The sequence below is a fragment of the Engraulis encrasicolus genome, chromosome 14 (assembly GCF_034702125.1).
Source record: "Engraulis encrasicolus isolate BLACKSEA-1 chromosome 14, IST_EnEncr_1.0, whole genome shotgun sequence".
NCBI lineage: Eukaryota > Metazoa > Chordata > Actinopteri > Clupeiformes > Engraulidae > Engraulis > Engraulis encrasicolus.
Window position 1 is genome coordinate 2,804,071 of NC_085870.1, and position 22,358 is coordinate 2,826,428.

The 22,358-nt window shown below is 46.4% G+C and overlaps 1 protein-coding gene across 1 annotated transcript in view; it reads left to right on the plus strand.

The window, feature by feature from the left end:
* Positions 1-22,358, plus strand: part of ptprt (protein tyrosine phosphatase receptor type T) — a 515,405-nt gene that overhangs the window by 428,325 nt on the left and 64,722 nt on the right. The window contains exons 23-24 of the mRNA XM_063214792.1: positions 404-587; positions 14,392-14,479. Of these exons, the coding sequence (XP_063070862.1) occupies positions 404-587; positions 14,392-14,479 (272 nt within the window). The remainder of the gene's footprint in view (positions 1-403; positions 588-14,391; positions 14,480-22,358) is intronic.

Sequence of the window (22,358 nt, forward strand, 5' to 3'; positions counted from 1 at the left end):
CAATGTTAATGCCTGCATAAGTAACTTGTAAGGCATGTACTAAGAAAACACTAAGGCCTACTAGGTCCTTACTAAGGTTAAATTGGTAATAAATCCCTTACTGTGCATGAACTAGACATTTGCGAATACATGCCTAACAAATGTTTGATTTTGCTTTGTGCATGCCTTATAAGTTACTTATGCAGGAACATTGGATGTATTAGTGCTAATAGATGTGTCCCTAAAATAAAGTGTTACCGTCATTGTCATATAGCCTGTAAATCAGCGTAAAATCATAATCTCTCTCTCTCTCTCTCTCTCTCTCTCTCTCTCTCTCTCTCTCTCTCTCTCTCTCTCTCTCTCTCTCTCTCCCTCTCTCTCTCTCTCTCTCTCTCTCTCTCTCTCTCTCCCCTATAGCTGACAGCAGCCACAGTGAGCTGACCCAGCCCTCCATGACCATCCAGACGTACCCGTACGGCGGCTGCGAGTCGGTGGAGATGTCCTACCAGCCGGGCCAGATCCAGCCGGCCATCCGCGTGGCCGACCTGCTGCAGCACATCACACAGATGAAATGCGGCCAGGGCTACGGCTTCAAGGAGGAGTACGAGGTGAGAGGACACAGGCACACACACACACACACACACACACACACAAACACACACACACACACACAGGCACACACACACACACACACACACACACACACACACACACACACACACACACACACACACACACACAAAGGGCTATGGCTTCAAGGAGGAGGAGTACGAGGTAAGAGGCATAGAGATGAGGTGGTGCTAAAGCACCTGCCCCTTTGCCCTACTCTGACAAAAAATGGCCTTTTGTATGACACGGCTGTGCTGTGACTTCCTTTCTGTCTTATTTCATGATCCAAAGAATCTTCACAGATATATAACGATAAATATAATGTGTTCAACCAGTGATAATACATATTATCATAAGTGGATAGGGGTATGCCGTGAAGGAGTATGTGCAAGGACTGTTCAGGATCTTCAAAAATCGCGTTATGAGAGGACAGTACAAGTTATTCGGTGTATAAATGGTAATTCTAGAAAAAAACAATATAAATATGTTGAAAATGCAGACAGAGTGGGTGAAATATGTTGCAGATGGTTTTGAAATGCTGCCAAGTCCACACAGAGAGGGGGGGGAAGGTAGTGTCTGAGGTAATTGTAGCTACCGTATGTAGCACTGAGTACTGTATGTTGATTACTTAATCTGAGGATTGAGGATAGGGCAGTCATGGGTGAGCGGTTAGGGCGTCAGACTTGCATCCCAGAGGTTGCCGGTTCGACTCCCGACCCGCCAGGTTGGTGGGGGGAGTAATCAACCAGTGCTCTCCCCCATCCTCCTCCATGACTGAGGTACCCTGAGCATGGTACCGTCCCACCGCACTGCTCCCCATGGGGCGCCACTGAGGGCTGCCCCCTTGCACGGGTGAGGCATAAATGCAATTTCGTTGTGTGCAGTGTGCAGTGTTCACTTGTGTGCTGTGGAGTGCTGTGTCACAATGACAATGGGAGTTGGAGTTTCCCAATGGGCTTTCACTTTTTCATATGTAGCACTGAGTACTGTATGTTGCATGAAGATTTCCATAGAGAGCTGTAGTCTGAGTGACCAATGTTCTGTCGTTAGTAAGATTCTCAGTGAGCAACTTCTCACTGTGTATAATCAATTCCCCATGGACAATTTAGCATTAGCATTTAAAATATACATATAGCGCCATAGCTGTCTACTATACTGTAGGTACTCCTGGGGACTGGACAGCTTCTTCACATTAAAGACAAGCAAACTCTGAGCAATACCACTCAGAAACGTTGTTTTAAAGTCATTGTATATTCATAGGAGGGGAAAATCTGCTTTAAAGGCATTAGTATATTGACTGCTCAACAAATAGAACAGTTTTTCGACCGATGTATATGCCGGTTCATTCCTAACCCATTATATGTAATGAGTTACTGTGAAGCCGTCGATCTGTTTTTTTGACAAATTAAATATATCTTGTATTGTCAGCAGGCATACCACAGACTGGTTACATTAAAAAAATGAGGTTCTTTTGAGCAATGCAGCAAAACTACTAGATTGGAAATGTCATTTGAATTGAAGAGGTTTGTGACATTTCTCAGATTCTGTTCTGAATGCAGCTGACGTACGTTCTGTCAATGCCAAATTACATTTTGGATGTGTTAGACCCATTATTTCCATTTCCAAGGTGGATTTCAAGACAGTCAAAGAAGGACAGCAGTTTTTTTGGTTATATCCTGATTCTTGCCTGGTTATGAGGTATTTGGTTATGTAGAGAAGACAATGTTACACTTCCCTGTTGAAGGTACAGGACAACTTCAAGGTGCAGCACACTTGAAATCCTCAATGGTTTGACACGTCAATGGTTGAAACATACTGCAGTTCTGCCAAGGGCATTTTGATTTGAAATGCCCTTCAGTCTTCAACTCACTCAGTCAGGCCACAAAGTTTCCAACAAACTACAATATAACAAAACTAGAAGGGCACCCAAACAGCGAGACTTCTACATCCAATGCCAAATTCTTCACTTGCCAACATAATTTAGCAAAATTAGATTAAAAAAAAAACGAATGAAGCTAAATGTGTGGGCCTGTCTCATGTGGAAGAACCATGCCAAAAATCTAATGGATTCCGTCTTCACCCCGGACACACCAACAAGTTTCACACACAAATTGAGGCGTAGTGAAACAAATAGTTGTGAAAGGTAGCAGGACTTTTTATTGTATTTTATTGAAGAACAAATAAACACAACAGACAAAGCTGCACAAGAAGCACAAAGCACTCAGACAGAAGAGATAAAGATCAACGCCTATTGGGTTTAACAGAGACTAATCACACACGCACGCACGCGCACACACACACACACACACACACTGACACACACGCACTCTCTCACACTCACACACACACACACACACACATACACACACACACACACACACACACACACACACACACACACACACACACACACACACACACACACACACACACACACACACACACACACACACAGAGATAATCTATAACGCAACATGCCACATGTCTAAGACTACTTTAGTTGAAATGGAAGTTTGCCAAATTAGGCATTCATTTACCTGCCTCATCTCGTCGGACCTCTGAGGAATGAAACCATTCCTGGATTCCTCGCCTTTATTTGTGTGTGCGCGTGCGTGCGTGCGTGCGTGCGTGTGTGTGTGTGCGTGCGTGCGAGTGTGTGTTTGTGTATGTGTGTGTGTGTGCGTGTGTGTGTGCGTGTGTGTATAGAGGGTAATGTCAGTTTGTTTTAGGGCTTGAGGGTATACAAGTGTCCACGGTTCATGTAATAATTTCAAATTTCAGACAAAAAAACACATTATCTACTATAGAGACGGTAAAAATAGGGTGGACGAGGAGAGGTGGTTGTGGAAGCTGGCTGATATTGTCTGTTTGGGGCTTCCATGTTCTCTCTTTTCTCTCTCTCTCTCTCTCTCTCTCTCTCTCTCTCTCTCTCTCTCTCTCTCTCTCTCTCTCTCTCGGTGGCCCTCCACCTTCCACCTACCGCTTGAGCCTGAGCCTGAGTGTGAGCTAGCCAACATACCCGTCTATGTCTACACGAGGGAGCCATAAGCACAAGATGCATAGCCCCCGCGCCCCGCGCCTCTCTCTCTCTCGCTGTGCCACGTTGATAAAGCCCTGCAATTGTGCCTCTTATTTAAAGGGTCATTCATCACGGGAGACGTTTTTATAAGGCTCTCCCCCTTTTCTGTTATCGGCGCCTAGCCCAGCCCAGCCCAGCCCGCCTCTAACCTGATTTGCCTCACAATTTGCCCCCACGCTGCGCCACGCTGCGCCACGCTACGCCACGGCACGCCGAAGCCCCTGTCACTAATGAAGTTGGCACCCGTTTGGCCCTCACTAGTGCAGTCTTTCTCAAACTTTTTCAGACCGAGGACCACTTCGTCCCCCCAAGAATATTCAGGGACCACCTCTCAACTGAATTGACTGTTGACGGGTGCTAATTTGACACTGCTAATTTCGATGCAGATCACTTACTTTTTATTCACATTTACAAGCCTGTCTTATTGTGGTGAAAATAAGACTTCAGCTTTGTTTAGCTTTGTAAAAATGTTACAAATATAGCCTTGAAAAAGTAGAAATCCCCTTGCGGACCACCTGAACTCTGTCATGGACCACTAGTGGTCCCCGGACCACAGTTTGAGAATCACTGCACTAGTGCATTTCCAGTGTACTCCTCTCATACAATGCAGTTCCAGGACCAAAGCTGACTGACTGTTGTCTTCTGCAGCCCTGCACTTACGGATGGAAATAATGGAATTTAAAAAGGTTTAAAAAGAGGTCATATTTGTATTCATCTAGTCATGGCATGGGGGGTCTTGTTTATTCTTTCAGTCGTGAGAGGGAGGTGGTGTCAGCGGGCGTTGTGATGTGATGTGATGTGGTGGCGATGTGGTTGGCATGTGTTGGCATAAGTCCTTGGCAGTCAGTGCCTTGGCATAGGGGCTTGCCAAAGGGGATCGTGCTTTGGGGGGAGGGCGCGCATGAGTGGGCATGACAGTCCAACTGAACTCAGACCGAGACAAGCGTTTTATGGCGCCTTTTACTGTATGCCACCAACGAACCGCCTTCAAGCATTTTTAGCCTGAAAAATCCTCCGATTTTTACTACGTGATGACTTCATTCACTTGGTAGTGCAGGGGAGAGTGAGCCTACCCTAATAGTGCATTCATGTGGTCTTCCGAAGTAGATATNATCTAGTTGCGAAGTGGTATTTACAAGTGCTTTGCGTTCATGTGCTCTTTTGATGTTGTTTACAAATTAAAGATGGCGAACCAGAGTGAGACTCCGGACAGTTTTTTACTAAAACGATTATAGACTGTTGTTCATCAGCTACAGCAAGCAAATGAATTAGGAAGTCAAAAGGTAAAAAATGCTGAATATTTTCTGACACTGTATTTACCATGACTGTCTGATGCCGCTTTTTGAGTATTTAAACTTAGCGGTTCCCAGAGCCAGCTGTTGTGTACGTCATCATCTCATTAAATTGTGTATCAACATTTTCTATGAGTTGTCCAGTGAAAAATACGAGAAGGGGTGGCGTTCATGTGTGCTTCGAATGTCGTTATATGGTATTTACGATAACTACGAGACCACATGAATGCACAAACTAGCCTGAAAAATCCTCCGATTTTTACTACGTGATGACTTCATTCACTTGGTAGTGCAGGGGAGAGTGAGCCTACCCTAAGACAACCACTGGATCTGGAATAGTAGGCACGTACTGTAGACAGTTGAAGGAGAGGATTGTGCACATCCCAGGGAAATGTGCAGGACGAAGGACAACTGTAGTTTTCAGAGTGAGAAGTCAGCACACTAACAATCCTTTTTATTGTGTTTTATTTTTTCATGGCAGGATAACGTTTCGACCTCAACAGTCTTCTTCACAAAACAGATTTTAAGTGTGCAGACTTCTCACTGTGAAAACTTACTGTAGTCAAGCATCTCCTCTTCATCCAGGGAGCATTCTAGTGGGATGTGGAAATACTGTATGTGGAGGCGTGTGTACTAGCCTGGTCCTGACCATCCCATAGTACTACCATTTCCATTTCGTATTCATGGTCTGGACTTTGTTTGATCTGACGCGATTGCAGGAAGCAGGAAGGACATTTTCGTAAAAATCAGGATTTAACTTATAAGTTGTTGAACAAACATGTCTGACGTCTATCTATGGCGATGTAGGACCGTTTAACAGACATGTCTGACAGAACGTAGAATAAAATTACAATGTAGGACCATTTGTCAGAACACCGGCTCAAATCCTACCGGTCAACATCGCTCCACAGAAGACAGGTACCAGATGTAGTGCGGAAGTGTACGTAGGAAGGCACGCAAGGCTAGTGATGAAGGCCTCAAAGTGTATGTGTGTGTTTGTGTGTGTGTGTACGTGTGTGCGTGCGTGCCTACGTGCGTGCGTACATGTGTGCGTACGTGCATACTTGCTTGTATGTTGTTCACCTGTGTGTGTGTGCGTGTGTGTGTGTGTGTGTGTGTGTGTATGTGTGTGTGTGTGTGTGTGTGTGTGTGTGAGTGCGTGCGTGCGTGCGTGTGTGTGAATGTGCATGTGTGTTATTGGGAGATTAAAGGGAGTGATGGAGAGAGGGAGATATAGGGCTGTGATAAGAGCTGATCACGGCCACCTGTGTGTGTGTTTGTCAGCATAATCAGCCCATTAATCACCACTCGACAGCTGCACGGGGAGAGGAGAGGGGAGGAGAGGAGAGGAGAGGAGAGATGAGGAGAGATGAGGAGAGGAGAGGAGAGGAGAGGAAAGGAGGCTAGGGGAGAGGAGAGGAGGGGGGAGGAGAGGAGAGGAGTGGAGAGGAGAAGAGAGGAAAGGAGAATATAGGAGGAGAGGAGAGGGGAGGAGAGGAGAGGAGAGGAAAGGAGAGGAGAAGAGGGGAGGGGAGGAGAGGGGAGGAGAGGAGAGGCACCCGGAGAGGAGAGGAGAGGAGAGGAGAGGAGAGGAGAGGAGAGGAGAGGAGAGGAGAGGAAGGCACCAGGAGAGGGCAGGAGAGGAGAGGAGAGGGGGGAGAGAGGGTAGAGGAGAAGAGAGGAGGGGAGAGGAGAGGAGAGGAGAGGAGAGGTGAGGAGAGCAGAGGAGAGGAGAGGAGAGGTGAGGAGAGCAGAGGAGAGGAGAGGAGAGGAAAACTGGAGAAATCCAATAAGCGTAAGAGAGACAGCAGGAGTGTGTGTTTGAGAGAGAAGAGAAATAAATAGAGAGAGAGAGAGAGAGAGAGAGAGAGAGAGAGAGAGAGAGAGAGAGAGAGAGCGCAAGAAAGATAGAACGAGAGAGAGAGAGAGTAGAGGCAATGGGGTGAGAAAGAGAAGGAGAGGAGAGTCAGAGTATGTGAGAGATTGAGAGGACGTTCGGCAGGGGGTGAAGCAAAGCAGAGGAGAAGCAGCAGACGGAAGAGACTACTTGTGGAGTAATCCGAGGAGGCCTCTCCTCTCCTCTCCTCGCCTCGCCTCACCTTCTCCTCGCCTCGCCTCTCCTTGCCTCGCCTCCTCCTCGCCTCAAGCACAGTACAGCACAGCACAGCACAGCACAGCACAACAGCACATCCGCCACTCGTCCTTCTCGACTGTCATCTAAGGAGAGCCGTTAATCAAAGCCAACAGCCCAGCAGCCTGCTCCAGACGTCCTCAGGAACGCATCATGATGGACCTAATGAAACGCATCCGACGCAAGCAAGCCTTTATAGGCCCATCTTCAGCAACCCACACACACGAATACACATGAACACACACCACACACACACACACACACACTATGGCATCCCATGTGCGTTGCGGCATGTTGCACCTCTAATAGCGATGCTGAATGTGGTCCTGATGCTGCTATGTGGTCCTGATGCTGGCCCCATCGTCACCAAGCCTTGTCACCGCGGTCCGGTCCCTCCTGGCGGCCGAATTCCCTCATTAGGCCGCCGTCTTTCATCTCGGACGAGCAGACAGCTATTAGACGTGGCTGAGGATGAGGATGGGGTGGGACAGAGGGATATGTTGTCCCTGGCCCAAGGTGATAGGGGGCCCAGAATTAGCCCCCCATTACATTGTATGTATTGGGTAGGGAGCCCCTTTCAGATGATTTTGTCTTGGGCACCAAAAAAAGCTGGCAGCAGCCCTGAGGATGGGGATGTGGGAATTTGGGATGTAATATGATGACGGGGACATGGGGATGGAGAGGATGGTACTGATGAGGAGGATGATGTTGTTTATGATGCTACTGTGCTGTGGTGCGGGGGAGGAAGAGGCTCATGATTGGTTGGTTGCTGGCTCCCATGGTTCCTTCCTGCTGTCCAGGGATCCCCCCCCTCGCCCCTCGATCCCCCTCCCCCCCTCTCTTCCTCCCACGCTTGGCTCCCGTGGCCCACAACTCATCTTGCACTGTCAGGGGAGGAAGCGTTTCTCTGCTCAATTCCTGGATTTGAAACTGTTTCACACTCCTCTCCTCTTTCTCCACACTCATCCATTCCTCTCCTTTTTTTCCCTTTTCCTAGTATTTAACAGACCTCTCTCTCACTTTGTTCTCTTCCCCCTTCTTCTTCTTCCTTCCTCTCATTCTTCTCGCTCACTTTTAGAAGTATTTATTTATAGCCCACTGGAAGAAGAAGAAGAAAAAAAGCCTCCACGTGAGATAAAAGCAGTTCCGTTAGAGGCGTTTTGTTTTTTTCCTTTCTAGTTTGTTGGAAATGAGTTCCCCCTGTAGTAAGTGTGTAGGGTAAAAGGGAGAGTTGAACGTGGCGCCGCAGGGGGTAGCCGGCGTGGATTGGAGTCGCTGCGTAATTACCCAACTCTCTAACCCACTTGTTCTCATTAACAACTGGAAATGATATCTAATGACTATAAACACTTAAAAAGAAACCGAATGAAGTGTGCGTGTGTGTGTGTGTGTGTGCGTGCGTGCGTGCGTGCGTGCGTGCGTGCGTGCGTGCGTGCGTGCGTGCGTGCGTGCGTGCGTGCGTGCGTGCGTGCGTGCGTGCGTGCATGTGTGTGTGTGTGAGTGTGTGTGGGGTGAGTGTTTGAGGAGAGCAGCTCGTCTGGCTTCGTCTGGTCTTGCCTCACTCTCAACAGGGGGGCACAAACACCGAACAAAGGCTGCGCACCGCTGCGTGACCTTCAGCTACTTTGCTAACGTTTTATCTTGAAGTTGGTAAACACGCAGCGGAACCGGGGTTGAGTGGCGGCCGGGTTACCTACTTGGCCTCGTTGTTGCTCTTCATTAAAAAATGCCCTGTTCAACTTTTTTTTTTTCCCGGTGCCCGTTGTAGTTAAAAGACTGGCAAAGGGCACACTTGATTTTCCTTTTTTGAAGTTGAGCCTTCTTAAGTCGGCACTTCACTTACTTATTTACCCCGGCTTCGTTTGTCTTATAAGAGATGCAGAATGTGGAGGCGCTTTTTTTTTCTTTTTTTTTTAAGTGCCCTTTTTTTGTTATCTAAGATGTCTGTCTACTGCAGCCGCCACATTCTCGTGTGCATAATTTTGTTTACCTTCACCAGTGGCTGGCAAGCAATCTGCATTTTAATCCTATTGAGAAATCTCCCTGAAGTTATAGCTAATCCGTAGATACGGCTTTCACCCCAGCCACCTCCTCACTTCTTCTCACCCTACTCCTCCAGTCACTGCTCTGCTCTAGTGTTATGGGAATAGACTGCTCTCATCATTTCAATGTTTTTTTTGAATTTGAGATTAAGTTGATTAAAGATTTTCCAAAGGCTTTTGAAGAGGGAACCTTTTAAACCTGGCACTTGCCAAGATATCACCTCTGGGTTAAATTAAATCGCAGATTCACTGCTACAACAAATGAGTTTAACTTTTTACTCACTTGTTTTTATTTCTATACAGAGCGTGTAGCATGATGCTGCTTTAATTTATCGTTTGGGGCATTCAGTGTTTGTTTGAAGTTTTTAATGTTGTTTGTAGAAGGACCTATTGCACTAATACTGTATGTCTACTAGCTTAAAAAACACATTATGATAAGAAACAAAAGAACTCTCCTGCTTTTCTCGAAATGGATTGTTTTTCACTCACAATTGAAACCAAAAACAAGTGTACTTGCCTTACCCCATACTGCATATGCAACCAACCATATTTCAGAAGTGTGAATGTTTCAAGCTGTGTCTGTCTGTCTCTGTCGTTCTGGAGATCTGTGTGAAGCCTTGTTTTCATCATGTTTAGATAATCTGTTCTTGCTTCTTCACTCGTCTGTAATTCTTCCTAGAGGGTTGCAGCCTAGCCTAGCATGACTCATTGGTGTCTGAAAAGTAGCTGTTCTGTTTTCTGTTTTTTGGTCTTTGATCATGTTGTTCTCTCATGCTTACTTTTTGGGTCTCCCGGCCCGTTGATGCCAGACTGCAGATGTGTGTGCTCATGAATGGAATGTTGTCCTTGTTTTCACTCCTTATTGTTTTTTGGGGTTTTTTTGGTTGATTGTCTCATTTTCTTTGTGGGCATCAGCTGTTTTACCAGCCGAGGGAAAAAAAAAGAGTGAAAAACTAAAAGCCTTGATCTTCTGGTCATGTTAGCTCCTTAATGCAGATGGGGTTGCAGACGGGCTTATTCACTATTTTGCTGAAAATACTCAAGTACATCGTAGCAACATTGCTATGACAGTACCCAGAGCCTTAAGTAACAGATTAAGACATAGCCATTACAGTTTTAGTGACAGTAAGTTTATAACATAGGCTCTGCGCTAAGGGGTTAAATCAGTGAAATAGCAAAATAGAGATCTTGGGCATTGCCACTTATCAGTGTTGGTATCTAATTTCAAGTTTAATGTCTTACATTCTTTTAGCCATCCGTTTATTTCTTTATGCGTCCTCTGTGTGTCTCTACAATCTCTCTGTCTCTGTCTGTCTGTCTCTTTCTTTGTCTTTGTCTCTGTCTGTCTGTCTGTCTGTCTGTCTGTCTGTCTGTCTGTCTGTCTGTCTGTCTCTCTCTCTCTCTCTCTCTCTCTCTCTCTCTCTCTCTCTCTCTCTCTCTCTCTCTCTCTCTTGCCCTCTCTCTCCCTTGCTCTCTCAGCAACATCAGCAGACACATTCCAACACTAACACGAACACCACCACCACCAACAGCAACGACAACAATTACAACATTAACAATAACAACAAAAACTAAAAACAATTAAGTTTTATTTCAGTATTTCAGTCGTCTCATTCTCAGCCTCTTCACTAGTCTCAGCCGGTAAACACAGTAAATTGTCTCCATGGCAATGGCCATATAAATAGAGAAATGGAGATTTAAGCATCCAGCCTCGCCTTACTCCTCAGTATAAAAAACTTAGCCATTTCATCAAGCCTAGTCTAACTCCTCAGTGTAAAAACATGGCCATTTCATCCAGCCTAGTCTAACTCCACAGTATAAAAACATGGCCATTTCCCTGGCAGTGAGAGGGAAACTGAATGAGCCAGTCATAAGTCATGAGGTTAATCTGCTTATCTCCAACCAGAGACACCAGAGTCTAGAGTGCCTTCCCATCCCAGATCACATTCCCCCCTCATCTCCCTATGGAGCTCTCGCGGATGTTAAGGTGACGCACACGGTAAACATTTGATCGTTGTTTATCGGAACAATTAGCTGTGAGTGAAAGATGGCTTGATCTCTCTCTGTCATCTAATTGCCTAACAACTTGATAATGAGGCTCATGCTTCGTTAAAAAAACACACAAAAGAACAGAAGTGTGTCAGCCCTGTGCAGTACCCTGTGACATCGCAGCGGGTAGTGGTGTAGTCTACTTTTTTATGGTGGGTAATATACTGTATATTTTAGCATTTTTGAAGTGGGTATACTGTATCTATTTCTGCTATTCAAACTAATGGATCAATCCATTTTAAGTGGCTATACTGAAATCCCTGAAATTTAGAAGTGGGTATAGTCTGTAGACACAGACACGCACACACACACACGCACACACACACACACACGCACGCACATTCACATACGCACGTGCACACACACACACACACACACACACACACACACACACACACACACACACACACACACACACACCATCATGGACATGAGGCGCTTGGCACAGCAGTCAAGAGACATGAGAAAATGAGGAGGCTGTGACAGATTTGGAGCTCTGGCGGCTCACACACACCTCCTCCACAGTACAGGTCTCCCATGGGGGAGGCGACAGGGGGAGAGAGATGGACACTAGGAGTGCGTTCCAATATGCGGCCTTGCCTCCTCCACTTGTGCATGTCTCCTCGTACCAGGAAGTAATATGTCATGATGACATCACTGACCACGGCATTATATTTCAATATCTTGCAAAAAGCTCAATTGTAGAGTCTTTTTCTCATTTGCAATTGGGATGGTGAATGAAAAACAGTCCCTCAAAAGTTGTTATGGCTATAGGCTGACAGCTGGGAAACTTTATCGTTTTCTCCACGGAGGAGGGGCCAGGAGGCGGGACAAGGAGACAAGCACAAGTGGAGGAGGCAAGGTCGCATATTGTAACGCACTCAAGATGAGGAGGAGCTATGCACACCTCCCTCCATCACCTCCATCGCTGTTGGCCGTACTACAGTAGCCATGCATTGCTTTGCTTTGCTTTGAGTGAGAGACAGCCAATAGTGCATAAACGTGGGTCTGTGTGCGTGCGTGCATGTGTGCGTGTGTCCGTGGTCTGGGTATAGGAGTTGGAAGTGGGGGGGGTAGCAAATCAGAGATGGCTGTTGGCATGCTCCTTCATTTTACCTGGAGAGGGAAATGCAATTAATCTTAGAGAGTGAAAACTGGAGACGCACCAAACGGAAGAGCGCAGCGTATTAACTAGGCCTACGACTTCTGAAATGTAAGCTAATTAATCACCATGCCTTAGACACACAGAGACAATCATGGACAACAATTAAATGATCCTAATACAATGGGGCGCTATTGATGCGAGATTTGAACCATGACTAGTGTAGCGGCTTACTGCAGATGGGGGCGCTGGCGGCCTTATTCACTATATAGGCCTACTGTAAAAACTCAACCACATAACAACATTGCTATGACAGTGCCAAGAGCCTTAAGTAACAGATTAAGTCATTAAGACATAGCCATTACAATTTTGGTGACAGTGAGGTTATAACATAGGCTCTGCGCTAAGGGGTTAATGTGCAATGCTCTCTCCAAGCCTTCAGCCTGAACAAAAACGACTGAATACATGGCACTACGTGAGGTCAATCCCCCTACCACTTCTCTCATTCATTCATTCATTCATTCATTCATTCATTCATTCATTCATTCATTCATTCATTCATTCATTCATCCTCTCATCTTTTCTCTATCCTTGTTCATCTTCCTACCACCATGCCCAGTGGTGTAGTCTACGTAGAACGCAGATATACGCAGTATACCCACCTGAAAATGTCAGGGATTTCAGTATACCCACCTAAAATTGATTGATCCATTATTTAGAATAGTACAAAAATATACAGTATACAATCTTCAAAAAATGCTCAAATATACAGTATACCCACCACAAAAAAGTAGACTACACCACAGGCCACCACTCTGCTATGTCTCAGTCTATCCTTTTCATAGATGTTTCATTCTGATGTGTTTCTCTCTTCACTTTGCCACCTCTTCCTCTCCCTCTTTCCTTCACTCTGCTATGTCTCAGTCTATCATTGTCATAGATGTTTCATTCCAATGTATGTCTCTCTCCTCCTTGCCACCTCTTACTCTCCTTCACTCTAACTATATCTTTCTCATCCACACTTTTGTTTTTCCATCACCCAGCCTCTTCTCTCGTCACCCAGGCCTTATCTGAGTGACTGTCAGTTGAGTGCTCTGCTCACCTCAGACAACCCGACATCAAGTGCCACAAAGCAAAGTGTTGCCAGGTGTAGAGCAAGCCAGTTGTCTTGTTGTTGGTAAATGGGCCATGGCTGTTTGCTGAATAGCCGCAGCTCTCTCTATGCTGTGATTGAAGCCATTTTACACCATTCTCACAGCTGCACACTCCATATGTCCTCTTGCAGTAACAGCAGCATCAGGTCAGGGGTGCATTTCTCGACACCCTAGTTGCTAACTACGTTAGCTACTTTGTTGTTTGCGATGCAATTTTCCCATTGGCAACTACCCAAGTTGCTAACTGGCTAGCAACTATGCTTTCAAGAAACGCACCCCAGATCTGTAGTAGCTACGCAGAGTAGACGCTCTGTCCTCTGCAATGTCTCTGACTGCCGTGCCGTTATGACTAGTTCTTATCTAGTTTACCGTGCCGTTATGACTAGTTCTTATCTAGTTTACCGTGCCGTTATGACTAGTTCTTATCTAGTTTACCGTGCCGTTATGATTAGTTCTTATCTAGTTTTCTGTTTTTCCATCTACCGTACCCCAAGACTGTTTGTTATGTTTTCAAGCCAAGCCAAGCCTGAAACTTTGAAACTCCTGTGTTTGTTTGTTTTTTGTCAGTCAGAAAGATGTTTGATTAAGACGTTGCTCTCCACCTGTGTGCTTTGGGGAAATGCTGATTTTGCTCCTCTGTGCCTTGGATTAACTGTTTTTAAATCTAGTCAGGTTGTGTGTGTGCGTGTGGTTGTTTGTTTGTGTATGGGTGTTTTTGTTTTTGTTTTGGGGCATTTGAATACATGTTTGTGTCTGGGTGTTTGTCTGTGTACGTGCACTATTTGTATGTTTATCTGTGTTTTTGTGTGTGCGTGCGTGCGTGCGTGCGAGCGTGCGCGTGTGTGTGTGTGTGTTTGGGTGAGGGTTTGAAGTGTACTCTAAGTGCCCATGTGGGAATATATAGTGTGTGTGTACTGTACTGCAGGTTATACAGCTTGTCTTCTGCGATTGCAGGGTCTGGCTGAGGGACAGACGGCGCCCTGGGAGACGGCCAAGAAGGATGAAAACCGCAACAAGAACCGCTACGGGAACATCATTGCTTGTGAGTACTGAGAAAGCACGGGGCGGAGAGGAGGCTCACTGTGTGTGTGCGCGTGTGTGCGTGTGTGTGTGTGCGTGTGCGTGTGTGTGTGCGTGTGTGTTTCCTGTGTGTGTGTGTGTGTGTGTGTGTGTGTGTGTGTGTGTGTGTGTGTATGTGTGTGTGTGTGTGCGTGTGTGTGTGTGTGTGTGTGTCACTATGTGTCACTGTGTGTGCGTATGTGTGTGTGTGTGTATGTGTGTATGTGTGCGTGTGCTTTTCTGTGGTTGTACTTACTTGAAAGCATAATTCCTTTAGCACTTCATTTATAAGACATAATGCCATTATGAATGTGCTCACGCAAAATAAAAGCCTGTCACATTAAGGCAGGAGCTGTGTTCACAGGAAGAAACCCGCTGTGTGTGATTCTGAAAGCCAAAAGCTTTCTTCCTCTCTTGCACGCGTGTGTGTGTGTGTGTGTATGCACCATATCTTGAGGACAGGGCCGATGACAGCTTTTGCCGGGCCCTAGTCAAAGTCATCTGCAAAGCCCCCCCCCAACCAAAACATACAATGTCATTAACCCTTTGAGGAGTACCATCACAAATATGTGATTAGAATTTTGCCCTCATTTTGAGTTTTCATTATGATGCCATAAGGACTTTGCAAGATTTTTAAAACAGACTTCTATGGGAGCTGTAGAGTGTTCAAGTACAATTCTAGAAAAACCTGGGGAAAGTCTCAATTCTGGGCCCCCTCCCCTCTCTCCCTGCATGGGCCCGGGTCAACAGACCCCTTTGTCTGCCCCCCCCCTGTCGGCTTGCCTTCCCTTCGAGGGCGATGACAAACTACTTTAATTATAAATGAGTCCCTCCAAACACAATCCCAAGGAACCTCAGGCACCAATTACCTCACCGGGGGCTCCGCGTGACATCCTTTTGTACACACGGACACTAATGCCGTTTTATTAAAGGGTGTTACTATGTTACATTCTTTTTTTTCTCTAAAGAGACTTTGGGAAAAAAAGCGAACGAAGGCTCTTGAGATGAAACACATACAGGCGAAAATGAAATGGCCTGTCAGCGACCTGATAGCCAACAGGAATTATTATGATGAATTTCCCATTTGCCAAAGTCCTTTAATTTACATGGACCTCGTAATGAAAACTGTCCATCTTACTGTATATATAGCCCTTACAGCAGCCCATTCTCTTGTGAAAATATTGAAATAGCCGTTAAAAGTATGTATCTTTATTTTCGATAGGAGGAGGCTGTCTCCGGGGGCCAATCTTCAATTAATGACCCAATCTTTTTCGGAGTTGTAAAAGTGCGTCGTTCTTTTGTCTTGAGAGTGGTTCTTTGTAATAAGTATTTTTTTTCTTCCCTCGTCTGTTCTTGCGATTCTTTCTAGGCCAGGGGTTCCCAACCATTTTTCAACTTGGGGCCCACTCGAAATTGTCAAAAATGTTCGGGGCCCACCTCTGACCCATTTAACCCCTTAAGGCGCGGCTTTATAAATTCATTGTTACCAGTATGGTAATGACCAAGTCGTGGTGCATTACTAAAGGGCCTGTGTTGTGTCATAGTATTGTAGTGCTATGGTAGTTACATTTCAATGTCTATTACAGCGTGCCTCAGGAGGTACGGCGCGCATTAAGGGGCTACGAATAAAACTCAAATAAATCAACAACAACACACATCAAAATATGATTATTATTTTTGGAAAAGGATTTCAAGGCCCACTTGGAATACCTTCAGGGCCCACCAGTGGGCCCCGGCCCATAGGTTGGGAATCACTGTTCTAGGCTGTAAAGATGGGGTTAGTGAGAGAGGAATGTGTTGTATAGAGGCTTGTTTTTTTCTCTATCCGCGGCCATCATCATTATAATACAAGTTAATCAGAAACATCTTTTTTTTATTTAACCTTTATTTAACCAGGAAAATAAACCCGTTGAGATTAAAAATCTCTTTTACAAGGGTGTCCTGGCCAAGTGGCGGCACAAGTTACACAATTCAATTCCCAGTTGCATTAAAATACAAATCAAATGACACATTTAAAATCAATTAAAACAGTTACAGGCAAGTGAATCAGTCTCCAGTGATCTGTGGTCTCATCTTTGAGTTAAAATCGCTCAATGGAATCAAATGTGTTAACTTCAAGTCCTTACAGTCTGCAGTCTGTGGTCTGTGTACATTTGTATCATTACTGAAAACTGTCTCCCCTCGTCCACCTCTACAGTCACCCCCATATGCAGACGCACAAGCATCACACACTTCTCACACAACAAACCTTGCACACACACACACACACACACGCACGCACACACGCACGCATGCACACACACACACACACATATACACACAGACACACACACACAGAGACACACACACACACACACACACACACACACACACACACACACACACACACACACACACACACACACACACACACACACACACACACACACACACACACACACACACCGCAGGTCGCTGATTACCTGGAACGTTTAATGGAAAGAGGAAAATCAGGATGCACTCCTTGATTAGCGGCATCTGTCCCCTTTCATTCCGTGCGTGCGTGTGTGTGAGCGTCGTGCCTGCGTGCCTGCGTGCCTGCGTGCCTGCGTGCCTGCGTGCCTGCGTGCGTGCCGAGCGCGCGTGTGTCTGTTTAGATGCCTGTGTAAACATGAAGCCGCCCATATGGTCATCTATAATTCAGTGCACGCCGCCACCAAAATAAACACAGTTATTGGCAAACATTTACATATCAGAGAGATGGGGAAATGAGCTGCGCTCTGCAACACCGTGGTGGTGGCACACTCATTTAGCTCAGTCTAGTCTCCCATTCTTTATTTCTTTCTCTCTCTCTCTCTCTCTCTCTCTCTCTCTCTCTCTCTCTCTCTCCCTCTCCCTCTCTCTCCCTCTCTCTCACTGTCTCCCATTCTTTTTTCTTTCTCTCTCTCTCTCTCTCTCTCTCTCTCTCTCTCTCTCTCTCTCCCTCTTTCTCCCTCTTTCTCTTTCTCTTGCTCTCATTCTCTCTCTCTTTGCTATCTCTATATCGCGTTCTCTTTTTTATTGGTGTGGTCAATATTCCTCTATTCCCATTCTTACCTTAAGAGATGGTCCTGTGTGTGTGTGTGTGTGTGTGTGTGTGTGTGTGTGTGTGTGTGTGTGTGTGTGTGTGTGTGTGTGTGTGTGTGTGTGTGTGTGTGTGCTTGTGCGTGTGTGTGTGTGTGTGTGTGCTTGTGCGTGTGCATATGTGTATGTGTGTATGTGTGTGTGTGTTTGTGTACATCTTTTTAGAGACACTTTAGTGTTATTAGTCGGCTCATGTCATCTTCCCAGAAAGAGAAGCCATGCTAAATTGCTGTGGTGGGAATTGTTGCTGTGGTGGGAATTGACCGGTTGGCTGCACACGGCTCATATACATCGCTGATTGCCAGACAGAGAAAAGAAAGAATGAAAAAAGGACATGTATAGTGTGATACAGGAAAAGAAAGGAAAAAAGGATAGAGAGGGGAGGTGGAGGAAGACAGAAAAGAGTGAGAAAGAGAAGGTGGAAGATTTAGCCAGGAACATGGTGAAACATGAGAGAGAGAGAGAGAGAGACAGACAGACAGACAGACAGATAGACAGACAGACAGACAGACAGACAGACAGACCAACAGACAGACAGATAGACAGACTGATAGACAGACTGATAGAGAGAGAGAGACAGAGAGAGAGACAGACAGACAGACAGATAGACAGACCAACAGACAGACACACAGATAGACAGACTGAGAGAGAGGGACAGAGAAAGAGAAAGAGAGAGAGAGGGGGAGAGAGAGAGATACAGAGAGAGAGACAGACAGACAGACAGATAGACAGACCAACAGACAGACACACAGATAGACAGACAGAGAGAGGGACAGAGAAAGAATGAGAGATCGATCTCAGGTGTTTCATGGTGAGGAGAATGGAGGGGGTTGCACTCTTGGTCAGGTGAGACTGTGCTCTTAACCGCCTCTCTCTCCAGTGAGATGGAGGGGGAAAATCACACCCGGAGGAGCCCCGAGGAGAATTGGCTCCAGCTCTCATCTACACCTCTTATACCCTCACCTTTAAGAAGAGGTTATGGGCTTTTGCTCGCTCGCTCGCTCGCTCGCTGCCATTATGTGCGCAATTGGTCGAGCAATTCTTTTGGAGAAACATTGTGTGAAACCATCGCATTTATGTGCTGAACGAGTCCACTTGAAAGGGGATCGATGCTGAAAACGGCTGCTGACGGTCACGATCCCATTGGCGTACCTGCTGTGCTGTGTGTGTTTTTTTTGTGTCCGTTTTTTTTTTGTCCATTTTTGTGTGTGCGTGCATGTGTGCATGCGCTATCACCTGTATGTGTGTGTATCTGGATGTGTAAACAGTGGAAAGTAGATCTTGGAAAGAGAAATCAGTGGCGTAACAACACTATAGTGTCAGTGCTTCAGGAGGCCGTGCTTAGTAATAACACGTCTTATTTGTCTGGATAACCAACACCCTCTACGTACGTATGAGTCCACATCAAGTATGCGTGCCGTCTGATCAATTCAGCGCAACCGGAACAACATGATGCAATTATTCCTCGACTCGCACACCAATTGCATTCAGTTGCTCATTGATTACACATACCTCTGCTACTGTGGTGCCACCGATTGCAGGAGCCCCTTGATTGCGTGTACTGTCAGCCCTGCATAGTAATATCACTGCGTGGCCGGGGAGGAGAGCAGGGCCGGGATTAATGCACAGGCTAGATATGGCTGCAGCCTAGGGGGGCCCCACCTGCCAGGGGCCCCCACAGGCTAGATATGGCTGCAGCCTAGGGCCCCCCCACCTGCCAGGGGCCCCCACAGGCTAGATATGGCTGCAGCCTAGGGGCCCCCCACCTGACAGCCACCCCCACCCTGATTGGACAAAAGTGGAACAATTGCAGAATTGGCACAAGGTGCAATATTTGAAAAATTGATCCACCATGTTGAGAACAGTTTGCATGTAACATGTTATCCTGAACTTCTAGCTCGTAATTATGATATTGTCTATGTACATTTTTCACGAACTTTGCCTTCTGGGGGGGGGGCCCACTGCAACCTGTAGCCTAGGGCCCCCGGGCCATCTTAGTCCGGCCCTGGTTGGAGAGCCTTTCAGAATAGTAAGTATGCAGCTTGTTCATTTTCATTAGAAAGAACACAGAAGTATGCGGCACTCCAAGGACTGCCGGCAACGCTGCCGCTTTTAAGTCCTGCTGCTGAAGGTGTTTGTAGTGTGTGTGTGCGTGTGTGCGTGCGTGTGTGCGTGTGTGCGTGTGTGTGCGTGCGTGCGTGTGTGCAAGTGCGTGGATAGAGAGGTTGTCGTGTGTGTCTGTGCCTGGTGTGTGTCCATGTGTGTGTGTATGTGTGCTTCTGTGTGTGTGTGTGTGTGTGTGTGTGTGTGTGTGTGTGTGTGTGTGTGTGTGTGTGTGTGTGTGTGTGTGTGTCCGTCTCCGCAGGTGTGCTGTGGGAGTATTTGTGTTGCCTTGCACACCGCACCGCACCGCACCGTGTGCGGATGGCAAATGTCTATCAAAGCATCTGCTCCGGCTCATAGCTTAACTGACATTAATTCCCAACACGCCAGCAAGGGAACACTCGCCACACACACACACACGCACGCACGCACGCACGCACGCAGGCACACACACACACACACACACACACACACACACACACACACACACACACACACACACACACACACACACACACACACACTGGCATTAATTCCCATCACGACAGCAAGGGAAGCTTCAGTCGACATCTTGAAGTTCTGCAGCAGGTGGAGGGTAAAAAAAGAAAGAAAACTTCTCTGATGTTGTATTGACCAAAGCCTGTGACTATTGCCATTCTCCAGGCAAATATACTAGCCAGTGTTTACAAGATGCCTTTTCTCCTCTGTGGGTGCTGGTGGTTGACATTAAACAAATCCCAGACAAGGTCCTGTTTGCCTGCCCTTACCTGTCTGTGGTGGGGGAGAGAAAGGCAGAAAAAGAGAGAGAGAGAGAGAGAGAGAGAGAGAGAGAGAGAGAGAGAGAGAGGTTTACAAAGTCCTTTACTGGGGCCCTGCCGTGGACTAACAGTAGGTGGCTTCGAAACAGATGAATACATTTACTGCATGTACAGTAAACGCACTGTCCCGTACAATGTAGCAAGACGTCTGTACACATTAGCTTGATATGCAGTGCTGTATTCAGTATACAATATATATGAATAGAGTAAGACAATTAGTAACGGACTGATTACTCCAGCCCATTACAGTTTACAGAATGCAGTTAAAACAAAACTGCTGAGTGCATTTTTGGGGGGGAAGTGTGAGAGATGACTTTGGCATCCACAAACAAACTCTGAGTGCATCTTAATATGGGACCTTGCCTCCTCCACTTGCCTCCTCCACTCGCTTCTCGTCATGATGACATCACTGACAACAGCATTATATTTCAATATCTTGCAAAAGCTCAGTTGTAAAGTATTTTTCTCATTTGCAATTGGGATGGTGAATGAAAAACAGTCCCTCAAAAGTTTTTGTGGCTAGGCTGACAGCTGGGAAACTTTATCGTTTTCTTCACGGATGAGGGGCCAGGAGGCAGGGCGAGGAGACAAGCACAAGTGGAGGAGGCAAGGTCACATATTAAGATGCACACTCTGTGTCCCTCCTCTACACCACTGGTGTGTAGTCTGGTGAGGTGTAGTTGATCCGACCACTGGAAATCGGATGCAGCACACTCAAACGGGTCATTTGGTCTGGTCTGGGCCCAGGGAGAAGGGTAGAAGGGAAAAGGAATAAAAATGATGGCCTCATGAGGGAGGCCAGTGGTGTAGTATACGGAGTATACCCACTTCTACATTTCAGGGATTTCAGTATACCCACTTAAAATGGATTGATCCATTATTTTGAATAGCACAAGTATATACAGTATACCCACTTCAAAAAATGCTCAAATATACAGTATACCCACCATAAAAAAGTAGACTACACCACTGAGGGAGGCTGCTTGCAGATGATTTTGTCCTGGGCCTGACCAATGCTGTCAGCTGCACTCCTCTGCTTGTCAGGACAGGGGGCCATAAGCACAGCCTCTAGACTGGACTGGGTTAATAACCCAGCACAACACAACACAACACAAAACGGTGGAATCCCTCCAGTGGAAACAAAAATAGGAAGCAACAAAGAAAGACACAAAGAGAGGACATCAAGGAGAATGGCATGGATGCCATGCACAACATCACTGATGGTATGTACACCTGAAGGCAAGGCAAAAGAGAGAGAGAGAGAGAGAGAAAGAGAGAAAGAATGAAAGAAAGAAAGAAAAGCACACAACAGTGTCCTCAACGTCCTCAACTTCAGTCCATGTGACAGCTCGGAGCCTTCAGGAGCCCCGGCTTTAATAGGCTATTAAAGAGCATTATGCTATCCGCTACGCTCCCCACCGACGGCGTGACAGTTTAGTGTAGTGTGGTGTAGTGTATTAAGCCGACGTGGACACCGCACCGCGGGCATTAGCGCCGTGATTAATAGGACTGACTCTGCCATTTTAGGGGATGGAGCTGTGGAGTGGAGGAGAGAAGCGGAGAAGAAGGAGCCAAAGCTTGTGGAGCCAAAGATGGGTGTGTGTGCGTGTGTGTGTGTGTGTTTGTGTGTGTGTGTGTGTGTGTGTGTGTGTGTGTGTGTGTGTGTGTGTGTGTGTGTGTGTGTGTGTGTGTGTGTGTGTGTGTGTGTGTGTGTGAGTGTGTGCGTGCGTGCGTGTGTGCGTGCCTGTGTGCGTGCGTGCGTGTGTGTGTGTGTGTCTGTGTGCATGTGAGTGCACACTGATGTGTCAATCTAATATTGGGCACACATTTTCACACAGG